General features: G+C 42.2%; 1 protein-coding gene across 1 annotated transcript in view; it reads right to left on the bottom strand.

Moving 5' to 3' along the window:
• The window catches only part of LOC132834812 (protein LYRIC-like), a 99960-nt gene extending 77881 nt beyond the window's left edge, over nt 1–22079 (bottom strand). Inside the window, exon 1 of the mRNA XM_060853863.1 lies at nt 21409–22079. Coding sequence (XP_060709846.1) covers nt 21409–21777 — 369 coding nt within the window. The 5' untranslated portion in view covers nt 21778–22079. The remainder of the gene's footprint in view (nt 1–21408) is intronic.
• Between the last annotated feature and the right edge of the window lie 351 nt (nt 22080–22430).

Here is a 22430-nt window from a genome sequence, read left to right as displayed (position 1 = left end):
ATTTGTCTCTACAAAGAGCATTCTGGAAATACCCATAGAACTCATTAGTTGGCCTTTCTTATAAACATGCAATATTTCTCCTCAAAAAAACCATCAGGAATGAGCAAACAGCACCTGAATTCAGAAATTAACAACAGAAATGCACAGTGCAGAATCCCAATTGTGAAGGTGCCAAGGAACAGAGAATTTGAACAAAAAAAAGGAAATAAAATTTTGAATGTGCTTTCTGCACATTTCATCAAGTAGAGTGAACATTCATGCAGTATTTAACTGGGCTCTTGAAAACAGGTTAGCAAGTTAGCAACATGCTTAAAATCTTCATACTACTTCATTCTCATATTGTTAAACGACTGCCATAGATTTAAATCTCTTGCTTACAAGTCCATCATGCAAGACTAGCTGACGAACAATCCTGTTAGAAACAATGCTATAAGCAAAAACATCAATGAGGGCACTTAATAATTAGCCTTCATAATATTAGCTGTCAGGCCACAGAATGAACTTTTGTAGTTAATGTTCCACCACAGGAAACACTGCATCACACAACGGGCCTCCATATAATTTTGCTTTTCTTCTGCTTAAACATTATTTCTGACAGGATGTCTACAGTTGTTGAAAAAGAGAGATCACTGACTACCCATGACATCCTCCAGCCTATAACCTTTCAAGACCCTCCTACTTTGTGGGTCCCTTGAGCACTCATGATTGAAGCCACTCACAACAGTGTTTCCAGTTGCCTAGGCAATAAGCTCTGTAGACTAGCCCTAAAGCTCTACACCTCTTCCCTTCTTCTAAGTTACCACTGTGACCAATATTTTGCTCATATAGCTGTTTCAAATGTTGCTTCATAGCACATCTGCAAAGCAACTTTGGGACATTTCACGATATTACATGAGCGACTTAAATGCAAGTTGATAGTGTTTAAGGTTTAGCAGATTAGAGTTTAAATCTTACTCTTCAGTAAGATAATATTACAAAGTCATGGAAGACCAATTAGTTTGAAAAAGACAAATTGCTAAAAAGAGAAATTTTGTCAAAGCTTGCACACATCAGGAAAATTCACAAGCATTCAAGGGGAAATGCAACACCTTATAATGCTGTTAGAGTGTTGATTGGTTGGCCTTTGGACTTCAATTGGTAGAGGGACTGCCATGGAGAATGCATCCATTAATGGTGATTGACAGTTAATTGTCAGACTTTGTTAAGATATTGAACCAGGCAGGTTAACACTGGTTACTTAACTTGGACCTCAAAAATGAATCAGCAAAAGGCTGCCATCTATTTTATTGTGTTGAAACTGACACGGTACATGTTCATTTTCTTTCTATCTGAAAAGAACAGTGCCCTGTGTATTAATATACGTAGTTTCCAGTATATGCAGGTGTTTCACAAAGCAAGCTGACCGACAATCTTAAATTGGTTGCTAATGAAATATGAAAATATTTACTGGATAATTCAGAGTGTGCAAAGAAATACTAATTTATTAGTGGCTCTTATGAATTTGGATTATTGTTGTGGTTCTGCTCGCCGAGCTGGAAGTTTTTGCTGCAAACGTTTCGTTCCCTGGCTAGGGAACATCATCAGTGCGGTGGGAGCCTCGTGTGAAGCGCTGCTTTGATGTTTCTTCCGGTATTTATATTGGTTTGTTCTTGCCGCTTCCGGGTGTCAGTTTCAGCTGCAGTGATTTGTATCTGGGGTCCAGGTCGATGTGTCTGTTGATGGATGTTCTTGCCGTTTCCGGGTGTCAGTTTCAGCTGTAGTGGTTTGTATATGGTGTCCAGGTCAATGTGTCTATTGATGGAGTTTGGGGATGAATGCCATGCTTCTAGGAATTCTCTGGCTGTTCTCTGTCTGGCTTGTCCTATGATAGTGGTGTTTTCCCAGTCAAATTCATGTTGCTGGTTGTCTGAGTGTATGGCTACTAGAGATAGCTGGTCGTGTCGTTTTGTGGCTAGCTGATGTTCGTGGATGCGGATTGTTAGCTGTCTTCCTGTTTGTCCTATATAGTGTTTTGTGCAGTCCTTGCATGGTATTTTGTAAACTACGTTAGTTTGGCTCATGCTGGGTATTGGGTCCTTTGTTCTAGTGAGTTGTTGTCTGAGCGTGGATGTTGGCTTGTGTGCTGTTATGAGTCCTAAGGGTCGCAGTAGTCTGGCTGTCAGTTCTGAGACACTCCTGACGTATGGTAGAGTGGCTAGTCCTTTTGGTTGTGGCATGTCCTCGTTCCGTGGTCTATCTCTTAGGCATCTGGTGATAAAGTTGCGTGGGTATCCGTTTTTGGCGAATATCTTGTATAGATGTTCCTCTTCCTCTTTTCGCAGTTCTGGTGTACTGCAGTGTGTTGTGGCCCTTTTGAATAGTGTCCTGATGCAGCTTCGTTTGTGTGTGTTGGGGTGGTTACTTTCATAGTTTAAGACTTGGTCTGTGTGTGTTGGTTTCCTGTGTATCCTTGTGGTGAATTCTCCGTTGGGTGTTCTCTCTACTAACACGTCTAGGAATGGGAGTTGGCTATCCTTTTCTTCTTCTCGTGTGAATCGGATTCCTGTGAGTGTGGCGTTGATGATTCTGTGTGTTTTTTCTATATCTGTGTTTTTGGTGATTACAAAGGTGTCATCAACATATCTGATCCAGAGTTTGGGTTGGATTTGTGGTATGGCTGTATGTTCTAATCTTTGCATAACTGTCTCTGCTATGAGTCCCGAGATTGGTGATCCCATGGGTGTTCCGTTGATTTGTTCGTATATCTGATTGTTGAATGTAAAGTGTGTGGTGAGGCACAGGTCCAGTAGTTTAAGTATGCCGTCCTTGTTGATAGGTTCGGCCTCCTGTGTTCTGTTATGTATGTCCAGTAGGTTGGCTATTGTTTCTCTGGCTAGGGTTTTGTCAATTGAAGTGAACAGTGCCGTCACGTCGAATGATACCATGGTTTCTTCTTTGTCTATGTGTGTCTTCCTGATGACGTCCAAGAATTCCTGTGTTGATTGTATGGAGTGTTTGGATCCGCTGACTAGGTGTTTCAGTTTTTGTTGTAGTTCTTTGGCCAGTTTGTATGCTGGTGTCCCTGGTAGTGATACTATGGGTCTGAGTGGGATGTCTGGTTTGTGTACTATGGGTAGTCCATAGAATCTGGGGGTGTTGTTGCTTTCAGGTTTCATTCTTTGCTGGTCCGCTTTGGTTATCTGTCCGTTTTTTTGTAGATTCCTTAGTGTGTTGATTATTCTACTGGTGAGTTGTGGTGTGGGGTCGGAATCCTTCATTTGGTAGGTGTTGGTGTCTGCGAGTAGTTGTTGTGCTTTACTGATGTAAAGCACACAGAAACACACAGAATCATCAACGCCACACTCACAGGAATCCGATTCACACGAGAAGAAGAAAAGGATAGCCAACTCCCATTCCTAGACGTGTTAGTAGAGAGAACACCCAACGGAGAATTCACCACAAGGATACACAGGAAACCAACACACACAGACCAAGTCTTAAACTATGAAAGTAACCACCCCAACACACACAAACGAAGCTGCATCAGGACACTATTCAAAAGGGCCACAACACACTGCAGTACACCAGAACTGCGAAAAGAGGAAGAGGAACATCTATACAAGGTATTCGCCAAAAACGGATACCCACGCAACTTTATCACCAGATGCCTAAGAGATAGACCACGGAACGAGGACATGCCACAACCAAAAGGACTAGCCACTCTACCATACATCAGGAGTGTCTCAGAACTGACAGCCAGGCTACTGCGACCCTTAGGACTCATAACAGCACACAAGCCAACATCCACGCTCAGACAACAACTCACTAGAACAAAGGACCCAATACCCAGCATGAGCCAAACTAACGTAGTTTACAAAATACCATGCAAGGACTGCACAAAACACTATATAGGACAAACAGGAAGACAGCTAACAATCCGCATCCACGAACATCAGCTAGCCACAACACGACACGACCAGCTATCTCTAGTAGCCATACACTCAGACAACCAGCAACATGAATTTGACTGGGAAAACACCACTATCATAGGACAAGCCAGGCAGAGAACAGCCAGAGAATTCCTAGAAGCATGGCATTCATCCCCAAACTCCATCAATAGACACATTGACCTGGACACCATATACAAACCACTACAGCTGAAACTGACACCCGGAAACGGCAAGAACATCCATCAACAGACACATCGACCTGGACCCCAGATACAAATCACTGCAGCTGAAACTGACACCCGGAAGCGGCAAGAACAAACCAATATAAATACCGGAAGAAACATCAAAGCAGCGCTTCACACGAGGCTCCCACCGCACTGATGATGTTCCCTAGCCAGGGAACGAAACGTTTGCAGCAAAAACTTCCAGCTCGGCGAGCAGAACCACAACAACGGATACCCGAGCTACAAATCTTCAATCAGATTTTGAATTTGGATTAGTTATTGCTCTTGGATGATAGCTTTGAATGAGGTACTGGATCATATATAATGATATATTTTAGTTAAGGTGAATGAAAGAATAGTTCATTAAATACATTTGATGTATGCAAATTAAGGAATTATACTGTTATTCAAATTGTTGTTTGATAGTACAGAACTGAAAGTTGGCTAATGTGGTGCCACTGTTTAAGGGTGGTAAGGACAAACCAGGCAACTACAGACCAATGAGCCTGACGCAGGTGGTGGGCAAGCTGTTGGAAGGAATCCTTAGGGACAGGATGTACATGTATTTGGAAAGGCAAGGGCTGATTCAGGATAGTCAACATGGCTTTGTGCTTGGGAAATCATGTCTCACAAACTTGATTGAGTTTTTTGAAGAAGGAACAAAGAGGATTAATGAAGGCAGAGCGGTATATGTGATCTATATGGACTTCAGTAAGGCATTTGACAAGGTTCCCCATGGGAGACTGATTAGCAAGGTTAGATCTCACGGAATACAGGGCGAACTACCCATTTGGATACAGAACTGGCTCAAAGGTAGAAGACAGAGGGTGGTGGTGGAGGGGTGTTTTTCAGACTGGAGGCCTGTGACCAGTGGAGTGCCACAAGGATCGGTGTTGGTTCCTCTGCTTTTTGTTATTTACATAAATGATTTGGATACGAACATAAGAGATACAGTTAATAAGTTTGCAAATGACACCAAAATTGGAGATGCAGTGGACAACGAAGAGGGTTACCTCAAATTACAACAGGATCTTGACCAGATAGGCCAATGGGCTGAGAAGTGGCAGATAGAGTTTAATTCAGATAAATGCGAGGTGCTGCATTTTAGGAAAACAAATCTTAGCCGGACTTAATGATAAGGTCCTAGGGAGTGTTGCTGAACAAAGAGACCTTGGAGTGCAGGTTCATAGCTCCTTGAAAGTGGAGTTGCAGATAGATAGGATAGTGAAGAAGGCATTTGGTATGCTTTCATTTATCGGCCAGAGTATAGACTATAGGTGTTAGGAGGTCATGTCACGGCTGTACAGGACAATGGTTAGGCCACTGTTGGAATATTACATGCAATTCTAGTCTCCTTCCTAACAGAAAGATGTTGTGAAACGTGAAAGGGTTCAGAAAAGATTGACAACGATGTTGCCAGGGTTGGAAGATTTGAGCTATAGGGAAAGGCTTAACAGGCTGGGGCTGTTTTCCCTGGAGCATCAGAGGCTGAGGGGTGACCTTATAGAGGTTTATAAAATTATGAGGGGCATGGATAGGGTTCATTGGCAAAGTCTTTTCCCTGGGGTCGGGGAGTCCAGAACTAGAGGGCATAGGTTTAGGGCGAGAAGTGAAAGATATAAAAGAGACTACAGGGCAACTTTTTCACACAGAGAGTGGTAAGCGTATGGATTGAGCTGCCAGAGGAAGTGGTGGAGTCTGGTACAATTGCAACATTTAAAAGGCATTTGGGTGGGTATATGAATAGGAATGGTTTGGAGGGATATGGACCGGGTGCTGGCATGTGGGACTAGATTGGGTTGGGATATCTGGTTGGCATGGACGGGTTGGATCGAAGGGTCTGTTTCCATGCTGTACATCTCAAGACTTTACAACTTGAGTTGTCAGGTTACGTAACTGTGAATTTAATCTCTAATTCCACTGACACGCAGACGGAAAAGAAAAATAAGGCAATGTTCATTTGTCATGAACCATAAGTAAGATGATAACATCATTCAGTAAAATATCAATATCCGTATTGTTCAGTCTCTTAAATTTATCAGTTGTCATAACGTGAAACAAGTTGGAATCCTGTGTGTGGGGAGAGTGGGGAGACAGGAAGGAATTCCTAGCTTTGGGAAAGGGGCAGGAATGCTTTGGGCGAAGGGTCTGGGGCTATTCCATTTGTAAAGTCAAGAAGTTATGCAGCTGTCTCAAGTCTCTTTGGCTACTGGATATCCTTTAGGATCAGGAAACTCAAGCCACGAGGTCCGTAGCACAAATCCTGACAAAGATAATTCGATGACTGACCTTCTGGGAGAAAGTTGGTTGACCCCTTCCGCCACTCCCACACCTGAACCTTATGCATGTCTGAATCACTTACATTCAAGGATACGCTTTAATTTGATTGTGTTTGATTTTTTAAAAAATTTAAACATCACACCAGGGTGTTGAAATTCCCCCCCCCCCCACCACTTTTCAATCGTGACACAAGTACAAATTTCTGCTAGTTCTGGTTTCTGTTGATTAAGTTGTCTAAACCAATATCTTAACGAGGGACCAACAAATTCGCTAACACCTTCAGCTAATACCAGCTTTACTTAATTATTATGGTTGCTGATTCCAGTGTGCACCCTGTACCACCATCTCTCATTCCTTGCAGAAATGGAACCGCACCTTTAAAATGTCACCTTTGGAGTTTTGTTCAGGAGATTTTTACTTAATTAACCTATGTCAATATCATTGTCTACAGCAGAGAAACCAAACAGGAGACAGGAAATGATTTTGTACTTGGTTTTCACAGCAGGTCAGGTCAGAGATCCAGGAATTAAAGAAAGTGATCTTGACCAATCCCTCTTAGGGACTGTTATCAGCTAGGACTATAAAGCAGCATTGGTACATGCCTTGAAACAGAGCAGTTGAATACTTTCTGCCTTTGATATACCATGATAGAAGAAAATATTAAGAACCTAGATATAGGACAGATGTCAGAGGTAGTTTTTTTTAAACTCAGACAGTAGTAAGGATATGGAATGCTTTGCTTGCAATGGTAGTAGATTCGCCAACTTTAAGTACAGTTAAGTTGTCATTGGACAAGCATATGGATGTACATGGAATTGTGTAGGTTAGATGGGCTTCAGATTGGTATGACTGGTCGGCGCAACATCGAGGGGCCGAAGGGCCTGTAATGTGCTGTAATGTTCTATGTTCTTAATTTCTTAGCACTTAAAGGCTATATATAAAGACATAATTTATAAAACACACAGATTAAACTCCAGTAGAGACTAAGTGTTTTCCTGAAGAAAATACTTAGAAGGTCCTTTCTTAAAGAATGAAACCACACAATAATAGACAAACATACCCTAGAAATACTGGAAACATGGCAAGCTCAATTACTTTTAAGCTTAATGGACAAACAAAGCACATGAGAAAGAAAAGGCTACTTAACACATATATAGATAAATGTGTCAAATTTTAACATTCTACTTTCTGGGTTTGCAAGTTTACTGTAATTTATACCATATTGTTTTATATCATAATTAATATCTCTTAATTTAAGTATTACTATTACTCAACTATAATTTAAAAATTATACTCAGATAGCATCTGAGGAGCAAATGAATCGCGTTTGGACAAAAGCCCTTCATCAGGAATCAAATTTAAAAATGTCCGTCACACTGAATATAATTGGTTGAATACCATATAGAAGTTTGCAAAATAAACAAAAGCACTTAAGTAAAAACTTTATGAATAAGTAATGAACTAAAAATAGAACATATCTGCTTTCTTCACTTTTATTATCTGAACATAAGATTTTTCTAATATGCACCCAGGAATATGAATGCAAAAAGAGCAAGACCAAATATAGTACTCAACTCTTAAATATTTCTGGACGTTTTATGAGGATTAGATTACTTACAGTGTGGTATGAGGCCCTCCGGCCCAACAAGTCCACACCGACCCGCCGAAGCGCAACCCACCCATACCCCTACATTTACCCCTTACCTAACACTACGGGCAATTTAGCATGGCCAATTCACCTGACCCGCATATCTTTGGACTGTGGGAGGAAACCAGAGCACCCGGAGGAAACCCACGCCGACACGGGGAGAACGTGCAAACTCCACACAGTCAGTCGCCTGAGAAGGGAACTGAACCTGGGTCTCGGGCGCTGTGAGGCAGCAGTGCTAACCGCTGTGCCACCCAAAATGGAATTGAAGAGATAATATCAGTTCTTTAGCAACAAGACAATCGGACGTTCTTATAGCAGCCTTAGCAATGAAGCCTTATCAACTCACCTTTGACGGCATCTTTCAAACCTGTAACCTCAACCATCTACAAGGTCAAAAGCTACAGATACATAGAAACACCACTGCCTGAAGGTTCCCGAGGCACACACCATCTACATTTGGAGATATAATTCTTCCTTCACCGTCACTGGATCAAGACCGTAGAACTCCCTTCTTAACAGCATTGTGAGTGTACCTGCACCACATGGAGTATAGCAGTTTAAGAGGACAGCTTACCCACTACCCTCCGGAGAGAAATTAGGAATGGGGAATAAATGCTAGTTTGGCCAGTAATGCCTGAATCCCGTAAATGAACTTTAAAAATGAAGATTTATGATATGTAGTTGAGACTGAATAGAGTAACTTAGAATACGAACAGCTGATAACAAAAACAACAAAAATTCGATTTGGTACCTGTTGTTTGAACTTGTGGAAAATGTGAAGAATACATTCTGTAAAGAATTAAACCAAACATTTTCATTGTCTCATTTAGAGCTTGGTTAAGTTCCAGATGTAGCAATTCAATTATTGCACAGTGATAGAGATGAAGCTTCTGTGTGCTAAAGGCATTCAATTTCAAGAAGAGAAATACAAAGGTACACAAAGGAATGGTACAATACAGTGGATAGATCAGGTTATGTGACATGTGGAGGATACCACAATACAAGAAAAATGCTTTCATTCAACAACAACTTGTAACGTTCTGCTAAAACATCTCAAGCTGTGCCATGTACACTAAATTACAGTAGAAGGCAGGAAATTTTATTAGGCAGATAAATTCACTGTCTTTCGACCCAGAGCAAGATCCAGTGAGTAACAATAATGTGACCACCAGTCGTCTGATTTGAGAGTGTGGGTTTAAAAAAAAAAGCTTGATTTCTAGGTCACCCAGAGGCTCTCGTCCATTTTAGTGTGTTTTAAATCTCCACCCAAACTCATTAATAATGTGTTGATAAATGCCAGGAGAGAAAACAGTGACAAAAATGATTTGAATAATGTTTCTAAGTTAGGAAAACAGCAAAGCAGAAAGTGTTGGAGAAACTCAATAGGTCAGGCACAATCTGTGGAGACAGAAAGGGAACTGTTTCAAGTTCAATTTGACTCTTAATTGTGTGGTGTGAACGTTACATGCCAATTATCAGCCCATACCTGGATATTGTTTAGATCTTTCTGTAAGAGGCAACAAACAGGATAGATAAAAGCGAAATAGTGGATGCACATTTTACCACGGTGATAGTGTCACACACATGATGGAGGGTATTCACAATGTAAAAGTGGGACTGCGTTTCAGAAATACTGTGTAGGGTAGCCACTGTTACCAATATGGTCATCGATCGATGTATGTGCAGCCGGTAGACTGGTGAGGATGAGGTCAACTATGCTTCTCCTTTTTAGTCATTTCCTTCCCACCCACCACAGACCCAGACTCGCAGCTTTCTCCTTTTGGACCCAACCATCTCGATCATTTTGGTTGGCATGGACCAGTTTGGGCCAATGGGCCTGTCTCCGTGCTGGAGGACTCTATGACTCTAGATGTAATATACTTAGATTTCTTGATATCACACATTAGCCTACTGAAAAAGATTAAAGCTGACAGCGTTGGAGATAATATGTTATTATGGTAAGAGAATTGGCTAACTAATAGAAGACACATGTTGGGATAAAGTAGTATTTTCAGGATTGCAATCTGTAACGAGTTGAGTGCCACAGGGATCAGTTCTGGGACTACCATTATTTATAATATATAAATAGCTTGGATGAGAAACGTGAATATACTGCAGCCAAGTTTGCGGATGACATAAAAATAGGCAGGACGTCAAGTGAAGAGGATGGCAGAAAGTGTCTGCAGAGGGAAATATAAAGGAAAAAAAACTTGGCAGATGGAATATAATGTGAGAAAATATCAAGTTTTTCACTTTGAAAGGAAGAATTGAGGAACTGAATATTATTTAAACGGAGAAAGACTGCTGAAAACTGCAGCACAAAGTGATTTGGTAATCCATGCACTTACTTCACACACAATTAGCATACAAGTTCAGCAGGAGGCAAAGAAAGTAGATGGAACATTTCTGCAAAGATCTCCACGTCTGATCTTTTGACGGAAGGATGGACATTAACAGAGCAATTGAAGATGATTGGGCCTAAAACATTACTCTGCAGAGTTCCTCAGGGGTGTCCTGAGGCTGAGATGACTGACTCCAACAGCCACAATTATCTTCCTTTGTGTTCGGTATGACTTCAAACAGTGGAGACCTTTTCCTCCTGATTTCTACTGACTTTAGTTTTGCTGGGACTTCTTGATGCTATGGTCAGCCAAAAGCTACCATGACCAAGTAAGGTGCCAGGTGGGAATGTTACTCCCTGGGTTAGAGGTAGACTGCCAAGGAGTAGGGTGTCGACGATTAGGACATCAGATAGGTAAGATATGAAGCATGTTGGGGGTAGGTGGGCAGTTGATAGGATGCCAAAAGGTTGGAAGGGGTACCGTGTCAGATGGCCAGGTAAGGATGTAGCTTTTAGAGTGGGTTGAGAAAGGAGGCTGATCCAGTCCACAGTAGGGGGAAGGGAGGATTGTTTGGGGAGCGGGATGCTGTAGATCAGGTCCAGAGTGGGGGAATGTGTGTCAGGTCCAGAGGCATGGTGGGGTGGGGGCACAGGGGATTGGAAGAACAGGGGCAAGCAGTTCTGGTACAGGAGATGGAGAGTGTCAGATCTAGAGTAGGGTGGGTGTTGGGTATCGTGTCAGGATCCAGGGGCTGTATGTGGTCTGGGAGTGCTGCAGAGGGAGTACATGAGTTAAGCATTGGGTCAGTTGAATATTTAGTCTGGAGTTTCTGTACGCATTTAATAGTCTAACCTTTCCTCAATAATATTTACATAACTCTCCAAATTCACTGATTTAAATGGAAACTCTCAGTGGGTTCTAAACAGCGAGAGAAAACTGCCCAGTTGAATCTTCAATTTCCCATGTAATTCCTTGGGGTCTGCTATGATAGGGATTTCACAGGAATCCCATGGACAATTCCAAATCTGCACTGGAATAACTATTGTGTGACAAAGGGATAATCATAACCATTACTTTCACAATGAGATGTCCAGCAAGTGAGCATTTTGATGGACAGCTCAAAGTGCTTATAGAATGGAATTGTCTGTTTATATAAGAGATTAAACAGTTAAGGGATGAAGCATTTGAGTGAAATGTTTGCTTACACAAGGGGTTAGTTGAAGGAATTTAAATGCATCAAATTTCTTTTTTACCAATAACAGTGGCTTCTTTTTAAAGGGTGAAATCATTAGTAGACACACTAAATTTATTTTGAAGAAGGCCCTAGGATATCAGGTTATTTAACACGTAGAGTGGGGGCAAAGGTTGGCATTGGGGTTATAAAGGGACATGGGAATTATCAAGACATGGGGGTATGAAGGGTTATGGGTACATTGATATGGATGACATGGACAGTATAAGAAGTCATATTGATGAATACAGAAGTGAGGGAGGGCATGGGGTGAATGCAGGTCATGGATTGTGAGGGGATGGAGATAGGAGTAATATTTTATGTTTCTATTATAACTTCTAATATTTAACCACAGTGCCAGACACAACAGGTAATCTTTCCACCCAGCAGCCTTCTCCACTCTGGCTCCCAATCCAATGTCCTGCCAAACCCTGGATCAAAATGGGAAGTACGGGCAACTATTTTTTAAATAGCTGCTTTACACAGCCTGCCTTCTGCATATGTGTACCCAATCTGGTAATAAAAATTATTGAGTTTCATCTTTAAAACTTGCATTTCTTTGGCATTTTGAAAATATGGTACATTTTAAGCAAAGTACAGCAGAAAATTGTGACAAACCACCACATCTAAATGAGGAAGTGGTCTACAGTTCTGTGCATTCTGCCAGCTCTACAACATTGTACATTAGCACTTGTTAAGTCTTTTTGCTAACTTCATGTGAAAGAAGAGGTCTGCACATCATGAAGGCTTACGAGAGTTCAATATCAAATGTGTCAGAAAGTTTAAAAGAAACAAAAAAGGATTGTTCTGAGAAAAGGAAACACCATTATAAGATTCCATGCAAGCCATTTTGCTGTTTATTTATGCAATTCCCCCCATAATTTGGCATTCACACCTTCAAATACATGTGCAAAACAAAACCAATAAAAATTAGAACTGGAAAAAAACAATATCTGGCACATTAGGACAAAAGCTTTGTAAGAGCAGTAAAGTGAGAAATTACTTTAAGAATCTAAAGCAGCACTTGTTTTTTTCATTAGTACAGTACACCCACTTCCTAAGAGAATATCACTTTTTGAATGCTGGCTTTCTTTTATATTTGAATGCTATTTGGATGGTTCCTCGTGAGTAACTGATGGGTTTTGTTGCCAATTAATAGAAACTGATTATTAATCACAGAGGATTTCAAACTGAACTTATCTTAAGTTTGATCTGAAAATATGTTGCATTGGATTGGGCTGCAAAAATAATGGTTTTAACAATATATACTGTTTTAATAAGCAAATAAGTTGGAAGGTTCAAGGAATTGAAAGCTATGCTACAAATTGAGAATCTCCAGAACTTGCTGATTGAGTTACAGTGCCATGACATTTGCTTTAGTCAAAAGATATCCAAACCTTAGTATTCCTGCTATTTTTGAGAAACTGGTGGATTTTCAAAATAATTACTCCTTAATCGTAATACAAGAAGTTAGGTACAATAATTAAGAGTGTAAGCATCCTTATGGCAATGTAGTGGTTATTAATGTAATGCCAATCCAGAAAATAAACAATCTGCAGAGTCCAATCACATTCCTGACTGCAGTCAAACACTGCTAGAAGAAATGTTAAAAATGCCAAATGTTTACATTTTTGTATTTTTATTTTGCCTTTGTCTTTTTTCTCTTTTGGAATATATTTTTGCCCCTGATTTGACTCTAATTTACTCATGCTAAATTCACTGCTGCTCCTTCATTCCCCCATTTCTTTCTTAACGCTCAAATATAATTGTTTCAGAAAATGCACCAATTGTCCTGCCATTAACTAAAATCCCAGATGCCCCATTCCCATCACCATTTTATTGTCAGCATGCATTTTCATCAAGTTACCGAGCAAAACTAATTTGTAGCTAAAGGATGCAGAGAAAATTCGAACGCATAAGTCATTCCAGAAGATGACCTGATCCAGTAAAATATGTTCCATAATGAGTGGGGACAGACTGTGTACATAATTTCATTAGGATTCAATGGAGTTGAGGAAGAGTCAAAGCATTCTAATAAAATAATTGCACGAGAAGAAACTTGCCTCTCTTCAGAGGCATTATAGTGTAGAACTTTTGAATTCTATTAAATTGCCAACTTTAAGAAATCTTACAAACATACAAACAAGAAATAAGGATAAGCCACTTGGCCCTTCGAGCCCTTCAATAAAATCATGGCTGATCTGGTTTTAAATATCAGCTCTACATTCTTGCAATTAGAAACAATCTCTCATTCCCTTAGTGATCAAGAATCTATCTATCTCTGCCTTAAAAATATTTAAAGATTCTGCACCCCTTGCCTTTTGGGGAAGGGAATTGTAAACACTCACAATCCTCAGTTTTTAAAAATGTATATATGTATTTTGTAATCCTGGGTGGAATATAACGGACATTGGACAAATCATGCAATGATGCAATTAATTCTGATTTCAAAACAAACATTTTATATAAAGGATCTTAACAAATGCTGCCTGCTCATAAAAAGGGAATGATACAGATACTGTAGTCAAGGAGATGATGTGTAAAGTATTGGATGTGATAAACAATGAGAAAAAAATAGTATTAATTTGATTAGCATCCTAGAAAGTGGATAAATTATCAGGGCCTGCTTAATGGTGCCACAGAAATAAAAAGAAGCCAGGAAGGAAATAGTGCAAGGTCCACCATTTTCCTATGTGGCACAGAGTACTCAAGCACTAATTAACGATGTATACAATTCCTGATGAAGGGCTTATGCTCGAAACGTCGAATTCTCTATTCCTGAGATGCTGCCTGGCCTGCTGTGCTTTGACCAGCAACACATTTGCAGCCACAATTCCAAAATAATCTCCTTCTTCCAGCTAAAAAAGAGGGAAAGATTCCATGTGCCTTCTTAACCATCTTACTGAACTGACCTTCTATCTTCAGGAATACCTAGACATTCACTGCATGGACTCTCACTTTCCTTGCAATTCTCTCTATTCTCCCACTTACTATGTATTCCTTTCCTTTGCTTTACTTCCACAAATGCATCATCTCACAATTCTCTGGGTTGAGTGTTAACTGGATACAAGTGTGAGATGAAGGATTGAAGGACTATTGTTGTATTTAGTTTTAAATCAATCTGTTTGGACATGTCATGACATATCTCTGCAGCTAATAGGACTTGAATATAGACTGTCTGGACCAGAAGTAGAGACACTATCACTGTGTCACAAAACTCACTTTTGTTTAAAAAAGGAGCAAGGGATAGACCATATAATTACACGAGGTAATCCAATCTTAGCAGACTGTAAGTTATATAGAGCTGTGATGCAGTTGTAATGCCCATGCCTCTAAGCAAGGTCTGGATTTGTTCCAGCTGCTCCAGATGTATTAAAATACCTAGACATCAAGTTTTGGATGTAGGTTTGCTCACTGAGCTGTATGATTTATTTCCAGACATTTCGACACCCTACTAGGTAACATCTTCAGTGGGCCTCAGGCGAAGCACTGCTGAAAATTCCTGCTTTCTATTTGTACGTTTGGGTTGGTGATGTCATTTCCTGTGAAGTCACTTCCTGTTCCTTTTCTCAGGGGCTGGTAGATAGGGTCTAACTTGATGCGTTTGTTGATAGAGTTCCAGTTGGAATGCCATGCTTCTAGGAATTCTCGTGTGCGTCTTTGTTTGGCTTGTCCTAGAATGGATGTATTGTCCCAGTCGAAGTGGTGTCCTTCCTCATCGTATGTAAGGATACTAGTGAGAGAGGATCATGCCTTTTCGTGATTAGTTGGTGTTCATGTATCCTGGTGGCTAGTTTTCTGCCTGCTGACATCCACAAACGAAGCTGCATCAGAACATTATTTCAACAAGCAAACACACATACTGCAGCACAGAGGAACTATGCAGAGCAGAGGAAAATCACCTGTACCGCGTATTCAAAAAGAATGGGTACCCAAAAAACACAGTTCGTCGATTTCTAAGCAACAAACCTAAACAAGCAGACAAAACACGTCCAGAAACCCTAGCCACTCTCCCCTACATCAAAGACATCTCAGAAATGACTGCCAGACTACTCAGACCTCTTGGCATCATGGTAGCCCACAAACCCACCAACATACTAAAACAGCAATCAATAAACTTGCAAGACCCTATAAAGACAACAAACAAAACTAATGTCACTTACAAAATACCATGCAAGGACTGTAACAAACGCTACATTGGACTAACAGGCAGAAAACTATCCTGGGGAATGAATAAACACCATTACTATTAATCTCCTGTTTTTTTTCTCTCTACCCAGACACTCATGTTTTTTTTCACTCCTGTTTTTTTATTACCCCTACACTACCGCCTAACAGCGGTAATGCTAATCTCCTATTTATATCTGTCAGCCAGGGCTTCCTAACTGCCCAAGTTAACAACCCCATTCAAGGATCTCAATGAATGAGCTCTACCCAGCTCGTGTTCCAATAAATACAGGAGGACAGCTGTGAACTATAGGAAGGTATGAACAGACTGGTTAAGTTAGCAGACAAGTACAAATGGAATTCAACCCAGAGAATTGTGAGATAATGTATTTGTGGTAGTAAAACAAAGGAAAGGAATACATAATATGTGGGAGGTTAGAGGGAGGTGCAAAGGAAGTAAGAGTCCATGCAGTGAATGTCCAGATATTCTGGAAGATAGGAGGTCAGGTCAAAATGGTGGTTAAGAAGGCATATGGAATCTTTCCATTTTTTAGCTGGAAGAAGGAGATTATGTTGAAACTGCATACATCATTAGTTAGTACTTGAGTACCGTGTGCCATTGTGGTCACCTCTATAAAAACAATGCAATTATACTAGACAGGTACAAATTTGCGAGGATATTGTAGGTGCAAATTACTGCAGATGTTGGAACCTGTATTGAAAACAAAAAACGTCGGAGTTCACATCAGATCAGGCAGCGTCCATGGAGAGAAAGCATGCTAACGTTTCGAGTCTGGATAACTCTTCATTAGAGCGGACATGAACTTTGGAGGGAGTAGAATTTACGCAATGGGAAGGGAGGAGTTGGAATGCTGGCTTAGAAAGGATGTTGACAGTTCAGATTAAATGATCAGAATGCAAGGCCATTGCCAGGACTGGAAAAATGCAACTAGAACCAAAGAATCCCTGCATATGGAAGCAGGCCATTTGGCCCATCAAGTCCACACCAACCTTTGAAGAGCATCCCACCATCTCTCTACCTCATCCCTGTAAACCTGCATTTCCCACGACTAATCCACCTAGTCTGCACATCCCGCGACACTATGGGCAATTTAGCATTGCCAATCCACCTAACCTGTACTTCTTTGGGCTGTGGCATGAAACCGAAGCACCCGGAGGAAACACATGTAGACACAGGTAGAACATGCAAACTCCACACAGTCGCCCAAGGATGGAATCAAGCTTGGGTGCCTCGCATTGTGAGGCTAACCACTGACCCAATGTTCCAACCCTGAGGAAAGATTTGATAAGCTAGGGTTATTCTCCTTAGAGCAAAGCTGGCTGAAGGGAGAGTTGATTCAGGTGCAATTAATTGCAAGAGACCTGAAAAAGGAAGGGAAGGGCCTGAGCAATAACTTGGGAGCACAGATTTAAACAGATTAGTAGAAGCACTCCACATGAGATGAGAAAGTCATTTTTCAACTATTAGACAACAAGGGTCCAGAACTCACTGCCTAAAATGGTAGTTAGAGTTAAAAATCCTAAACTCATTTAAATAGTTTCTGGGTATAATTCTGAATTGCCATAACCTGTAGGGATATTGATAAAATGTTAGACAGTGGGATTAAGCTTAATAATTCATTTTTCAGCTGGCATAAACACAATGGGCCAAATGGTCTTTTTCTATATCATAAACATTCGATGCTTCAACTTGCTTCACCTTGCTATCTATAGCTCAAGATAGTATGACATGTATTCTGTGCACATGTGCTTTTTAGAACAATTACTTACACTGCCAACAGATGATTTTGAGAGGGCTTTAGATGAATTTTGGAGCAAGTTTCTTTCTATCTTGTGGTACACTAGCAGTAATTACAAATCCTAACATTCATATATGCTTAGACATAGGAATCTGCTATTTATATAGATTAATTTGCTGTTGTTACTGGCTTCCATTTTTGTATTTCTGAAAACTTCTCCCTTGTACACTAAGATGAATGAGAACTCTTCTCACACTTAACCACACGACTTCAAGAAGAGCATAACATAATGAAATGTATCTTAGCCTTCCTGCCTGTCTGATCTGTAGTTGTGTGCAGTGAACTACCACAATCTCTCATACTGCAATGTTGGGCTTGGAATGAGAATTTACAATTACTTACTTGGTAGATATATAGTGCCGGTAAAATTAGCATTGACATTTAGCCTCAGCAGCAACTTGAGCCAGCACTCTAGGGTAAACTATTCCTACAGATCCTGATCTCTTTTGGCACCTGCCAGAATGAAAATGTAGTTTCTCTTTTAAAATTTTAAGTAAACTGTCATTAATGACCATCAAAGTGCCAAAAGAAAAGTGAAAATGTCACTGATCACTGACATCCTGAATGTGATTAATCTCTTCTCCCCATGTGGAAAGTGTATTATTATGGCAACGGCCCAGTGGTAATGTCACTAGGCTAGTAATCCAAATCCTCCCTCACCCACCACCATTGGGGTTTGAATCACACCAGGACCTCTGGTGGGACTTATATCTGATGAATGAATATAGGATTGGATGCTTGTCACATAGACCATGAAAAACGATCATTGATCATCATTTAAATCCCCCACTGGAGTTCATTAATGCCCCCTTTGGGAAGGTGATCTGCTATCGGCCCTCTTGTGGCATAGTGGTATTGTCCTTCTGTCAGGACTAAGAGTCCCAGGTTCAAGTTCTACCTGCTCCAGAGGTCCAGAATAACATCTCTGAACAGGTTGATTAGAAAAATAGGTTATATTAAAAAATGGCTAAAGACTGCTGAGTTGCATGATCATGGTCAATACTGAAAGTAACACAGAAAACTCAGCAGGTCTGGCAGCATCTCTAGAGATAGAAGCAGGAGTTAACATTTCACACCTATGTTTTCCAGAATATCTTCAGGAGTTCTGAAGAAGTCATACTGGACTCAAAACATTAACTCTTTCTCTCCAAAGGTTCTGCTAGACAACAGGTTTCTCCAGCATTCTCTACATCGGTTTCAGATTTCCAGCATCTACAGAATTTTGTTTTTATTCATTCATAGTAAACAATGATACAGTATGATTAAAAAAAACTGAGGATCTGCACCTCCCTGGGTACACCCATAGTTGTAGGCAGAGACATTTTATTTGCGAGGAAAAAGTGGGGACTGCAGATGCTGGAGATCAGGGTCAAGAGAGTGTGTTGCTGGAAAAGCACAGCAGGTCAGGCAGCATCCAAGGAGCAGGTGAATCGATGTTTCAGACGTAAGCCCTTCATCGGGATTGAGGCTTGTGGGCCAGTAGGCTGAGAGATAGATTGGGGGGAGGGGGGGGTTGTGTGGAAGCTAGCTGAGAATGCAATAGGTAGATGAAGGTGGGGGAGAAGGTGATAGGCTAGAGAGGAGGATGGAGCAGATCGATGGGAAAGGTGAAGAGGGTGGTGCCAAGTTGGAGGCTTGGGACTGGGATAAGGTGGGGGGAGGGGAAATGAGGAAACTGGTGAAATCAACATTAATCCCATGTGGTTGGAGGGTCCCAAGGCAGAAGATGAGGCGTTTTTCCTCCAGGCATCAGGTGGTAAGGGTTTGGCAATGGAGGAAGCCCAGGACCTGCCTATCCTGGGTGGAGTGGGAGTTGAAGTGTTCAGCCACGGGTTGGTGGAGTTGGTTGGTTCAGGTGTTTCGGAGAACATCTCTGGGATAACCTGCAAGTCGGCATCCTGACTTCCCAATGTACAGGAGACCACGGACGCAACGGATATAATAGATGACATTTGTGGAAATATTGGTAAATTTCTGTCAGATGTGGAACGACCCCTTGGGGCCTTGGGCAGAGGTGAGGAGGGAGACGTGGGCACAGGTTTTGCAATTCCTGCAGTGACAGGGGAAGATGCCAGGAGTGGAGTGAGGGCTGGAGGAGGGTGTGGATCTGACAAGGATGTCGTGGAGGGCATGGTCTCTCCGAAATGTTGACAGGGGTGGGGAGGGAAATATATGCCTAATTGTGGGGTCTGTTTGCAGGTGGCGGAAGACGATGCAATGTATATGGAGGTTGGTGGTGTGGAAGGTGAGGTCCAAGGAGTTCTGTCTTCTTGTGATTGGAGAGGTGGAGTTCAAAGGCGGAGGTGCGGGAAGTTGAGGAGATGTGCTGGACCCATCGTCGACCATGAGAGGGAAATTCCAGTCTTTGAAGAAGGAAGCCATTTGGAATTTTCTATCGTGGAATTGGTCACTCTGGGAAGTGGAGGTGGAAGGACTGGGAATAAAGGATGATGTTTTTACAGGAGGCAGGGTGGGAAGGGGTGTAGTCCAGGTATTTTATTTTCAGAATAAATCCCACAGGTGACATGAAAGACAGAATTATGTGAACATCCTCATAAGCCACTATTTCAACTATATGTAAAATGTATTCCACACACAGTTCTGTCAAGACATTCTTGCGTGAACAAAGAGATACAAACCATGTATTTTTCCGATACACTGGACTTGACAATTACTGGACATCCTCTTGGAAATAAATATAGGATATCCCGTTAATAAAAAAACCAAAAGTACGCAGTAGCTCAGAATCACAAACAAGGAATTGCTGGAGAAGCTCAGCAGGTCTGGCAGCATCTGTGGACAGAAATCCGACGATGATGCCTGGCCTGCTGAGCTTCTCCGGCAGCTTCTCTTTGTGAAAGGATATCCTACTGTGAGCAGTTATAGAGTCACAGAGATGTACGTTATAGGGTCATAGAGATGTACGTTATAGAGTCATAGAGATGTACGTTTTAAGGTCATAGAGATGTACGTTTTAAGGTCACAGAGATGTACGTTTTAAGGTCACAGAGATGTACGTTTTAAGGTCACAGATGTACGTTATAGGGTCATAGAGATGTACGTTATAGAGTCATAGAGATGTACGTTATAGAGTCATAGAGATGTACGTTATAGGGTCATAGAGATGTACGTTATAGGGTCATAGAGATGTACGTTATAGGGTCATAGAGATGTACGTTATAAGGTCACAGATGTACGTTATAGAGTCATAGAGATGTACGTTATAGGGTCATAGAGATGTACGTTATAGGGTCATAGAGATGTACGTTATAGGGTCATAGAGATGTACGTTATAGGGTCATAGAGATGTACATTATAGGGTCATAGAGATGTACAACATGGAAACAGATCCTTCGGCCCAACCCGTCCATGCCGACCAGGTATCCCAACACAATCTAGTCCCACCTGCCAACACCCGGCCCATATCCCTCCAAACCCTTCCTGTTCATACACCCATCCAGATGCCTCTTAAATGTTGGTTTATGTTTATTGGCGATGCCCACCTCACAGGCCCAGGGGGTGGAAGCTCTGTGGTATTAGAGATTCCCAGTACTACAGTTGGTATTGTGTGTGTTTTATTTGTTGAGTTAAGGGTGAGTGTAGACAGCATCCCCCCCCCAATCAGTGTGTCCAGTCAGAACTCACACACGCTCCTTTGGAAATGACCAGCGGTGCACATTGTGCTCTCCACGCCTGGCCCTTTAGCTCTTTGTTATTTATTTTGGTCCCCCCCCACCCCCTTCCCTTTATTTCTCCCTGCTTACCTTCGCTTTCTCCTTCCTCCTCCTCTTCCTCGCCTCTTCGTGCTGCCTCGGCTTCTTCCAGGGAGGACTGGCGGCTTCCTCCAGCAGCGAGCGCTCCTCGAGCGGCAGGGCCCGGCTGGCGGCGGCGGCGGCGGCGTGGCCTCGACCCTGGAGGAGGAGGAGGAGGAGGAAAACAACAACAACAACAACAACAACGGCGGCGGCAGCCAGGAGCAGCAGCACGGCCGAGGCGGTGGCGGAGCCCGGCAGCAGGCGGACAGCGGCCGCGGGTGCAGCGCCGAGACCGGGATCAGGGAGACCGCCCCCGAGCAGCCACTCGCTGCCCCGCAGCAGCAGCACCTGCAGCCAGCGCGCGAGCGGCTCGAGCATGGCGGAGGAACAATGGGGGTCGAATGGAACGCCCCCCCACCACCACCACCTCGTGGGGGGGAACCGTTAGGGAGCCGTTGGACGACCCAACGTTCCAAATTGGAACCTGAGCCCGGGACGGGACGGGCGCGCGGGGTGGGGCGGCGATGCTGCCCGCGAGCTGTCTCTGTCACACACACAGACAAATGCAAAAGAAAGCTCCACTTCCCGTAGGCAGAGAACAGACTGACAAGAGAGGAAAGCCCAGCGAGCGGGGGTTGGGGGGGGGGTCTGCCCAAACTTTTCTTCCTGCAATGTCTCAACTTGCGCGTGCTGCTGTACACATGACGGTGGCCACGAGAGATCACATCGTCCAAAAACACATTATGCAAAACACACACACACTCACACATAATATTTCAAAAACAGAGGAGGGTGCAAGTTCTGCAAAGGAGGGCTCGCTGGACTCGAAACGTGAACTCTTGCTTTTTTTTCCCCCCCCTCCCGCCAGAGGTGCTGCCGGATCTGCTAAATCTCTGAATTTCTGCATTTTTTTAAAAAAAATGCATGACAAAGAAGGATGCACTTCCGAAAAGAAGGACTCTAAAGGAGAACCGTGCTTTCTTTCTCTCTCTCTCTCTGTCCAGAGATGCTGTCGGATCTGCTGACCCTCT

Source organism: Hemiscyllium ocellatum, chromosome 3 (genome assembly GCF_020745735.1).
Source record: "Hemiscyllium ocellatum isolate sHemOce1 chromosome 3, sHemOce1.pat.X.cur, whole genome shotgun sequence".
Taxonomy (NCBI): Eukaryota; Metazoa; Chordata; class Chondrichthyes; order Orectolobiformes; family Hemiscylliidae; genus Hemiscyllium; species Hemiscyllium ocellatum.
Note: the sequence above shows the minus strand (reverse complement) of the source record. Positions and strands in the feature narration are given on the sequence as shown.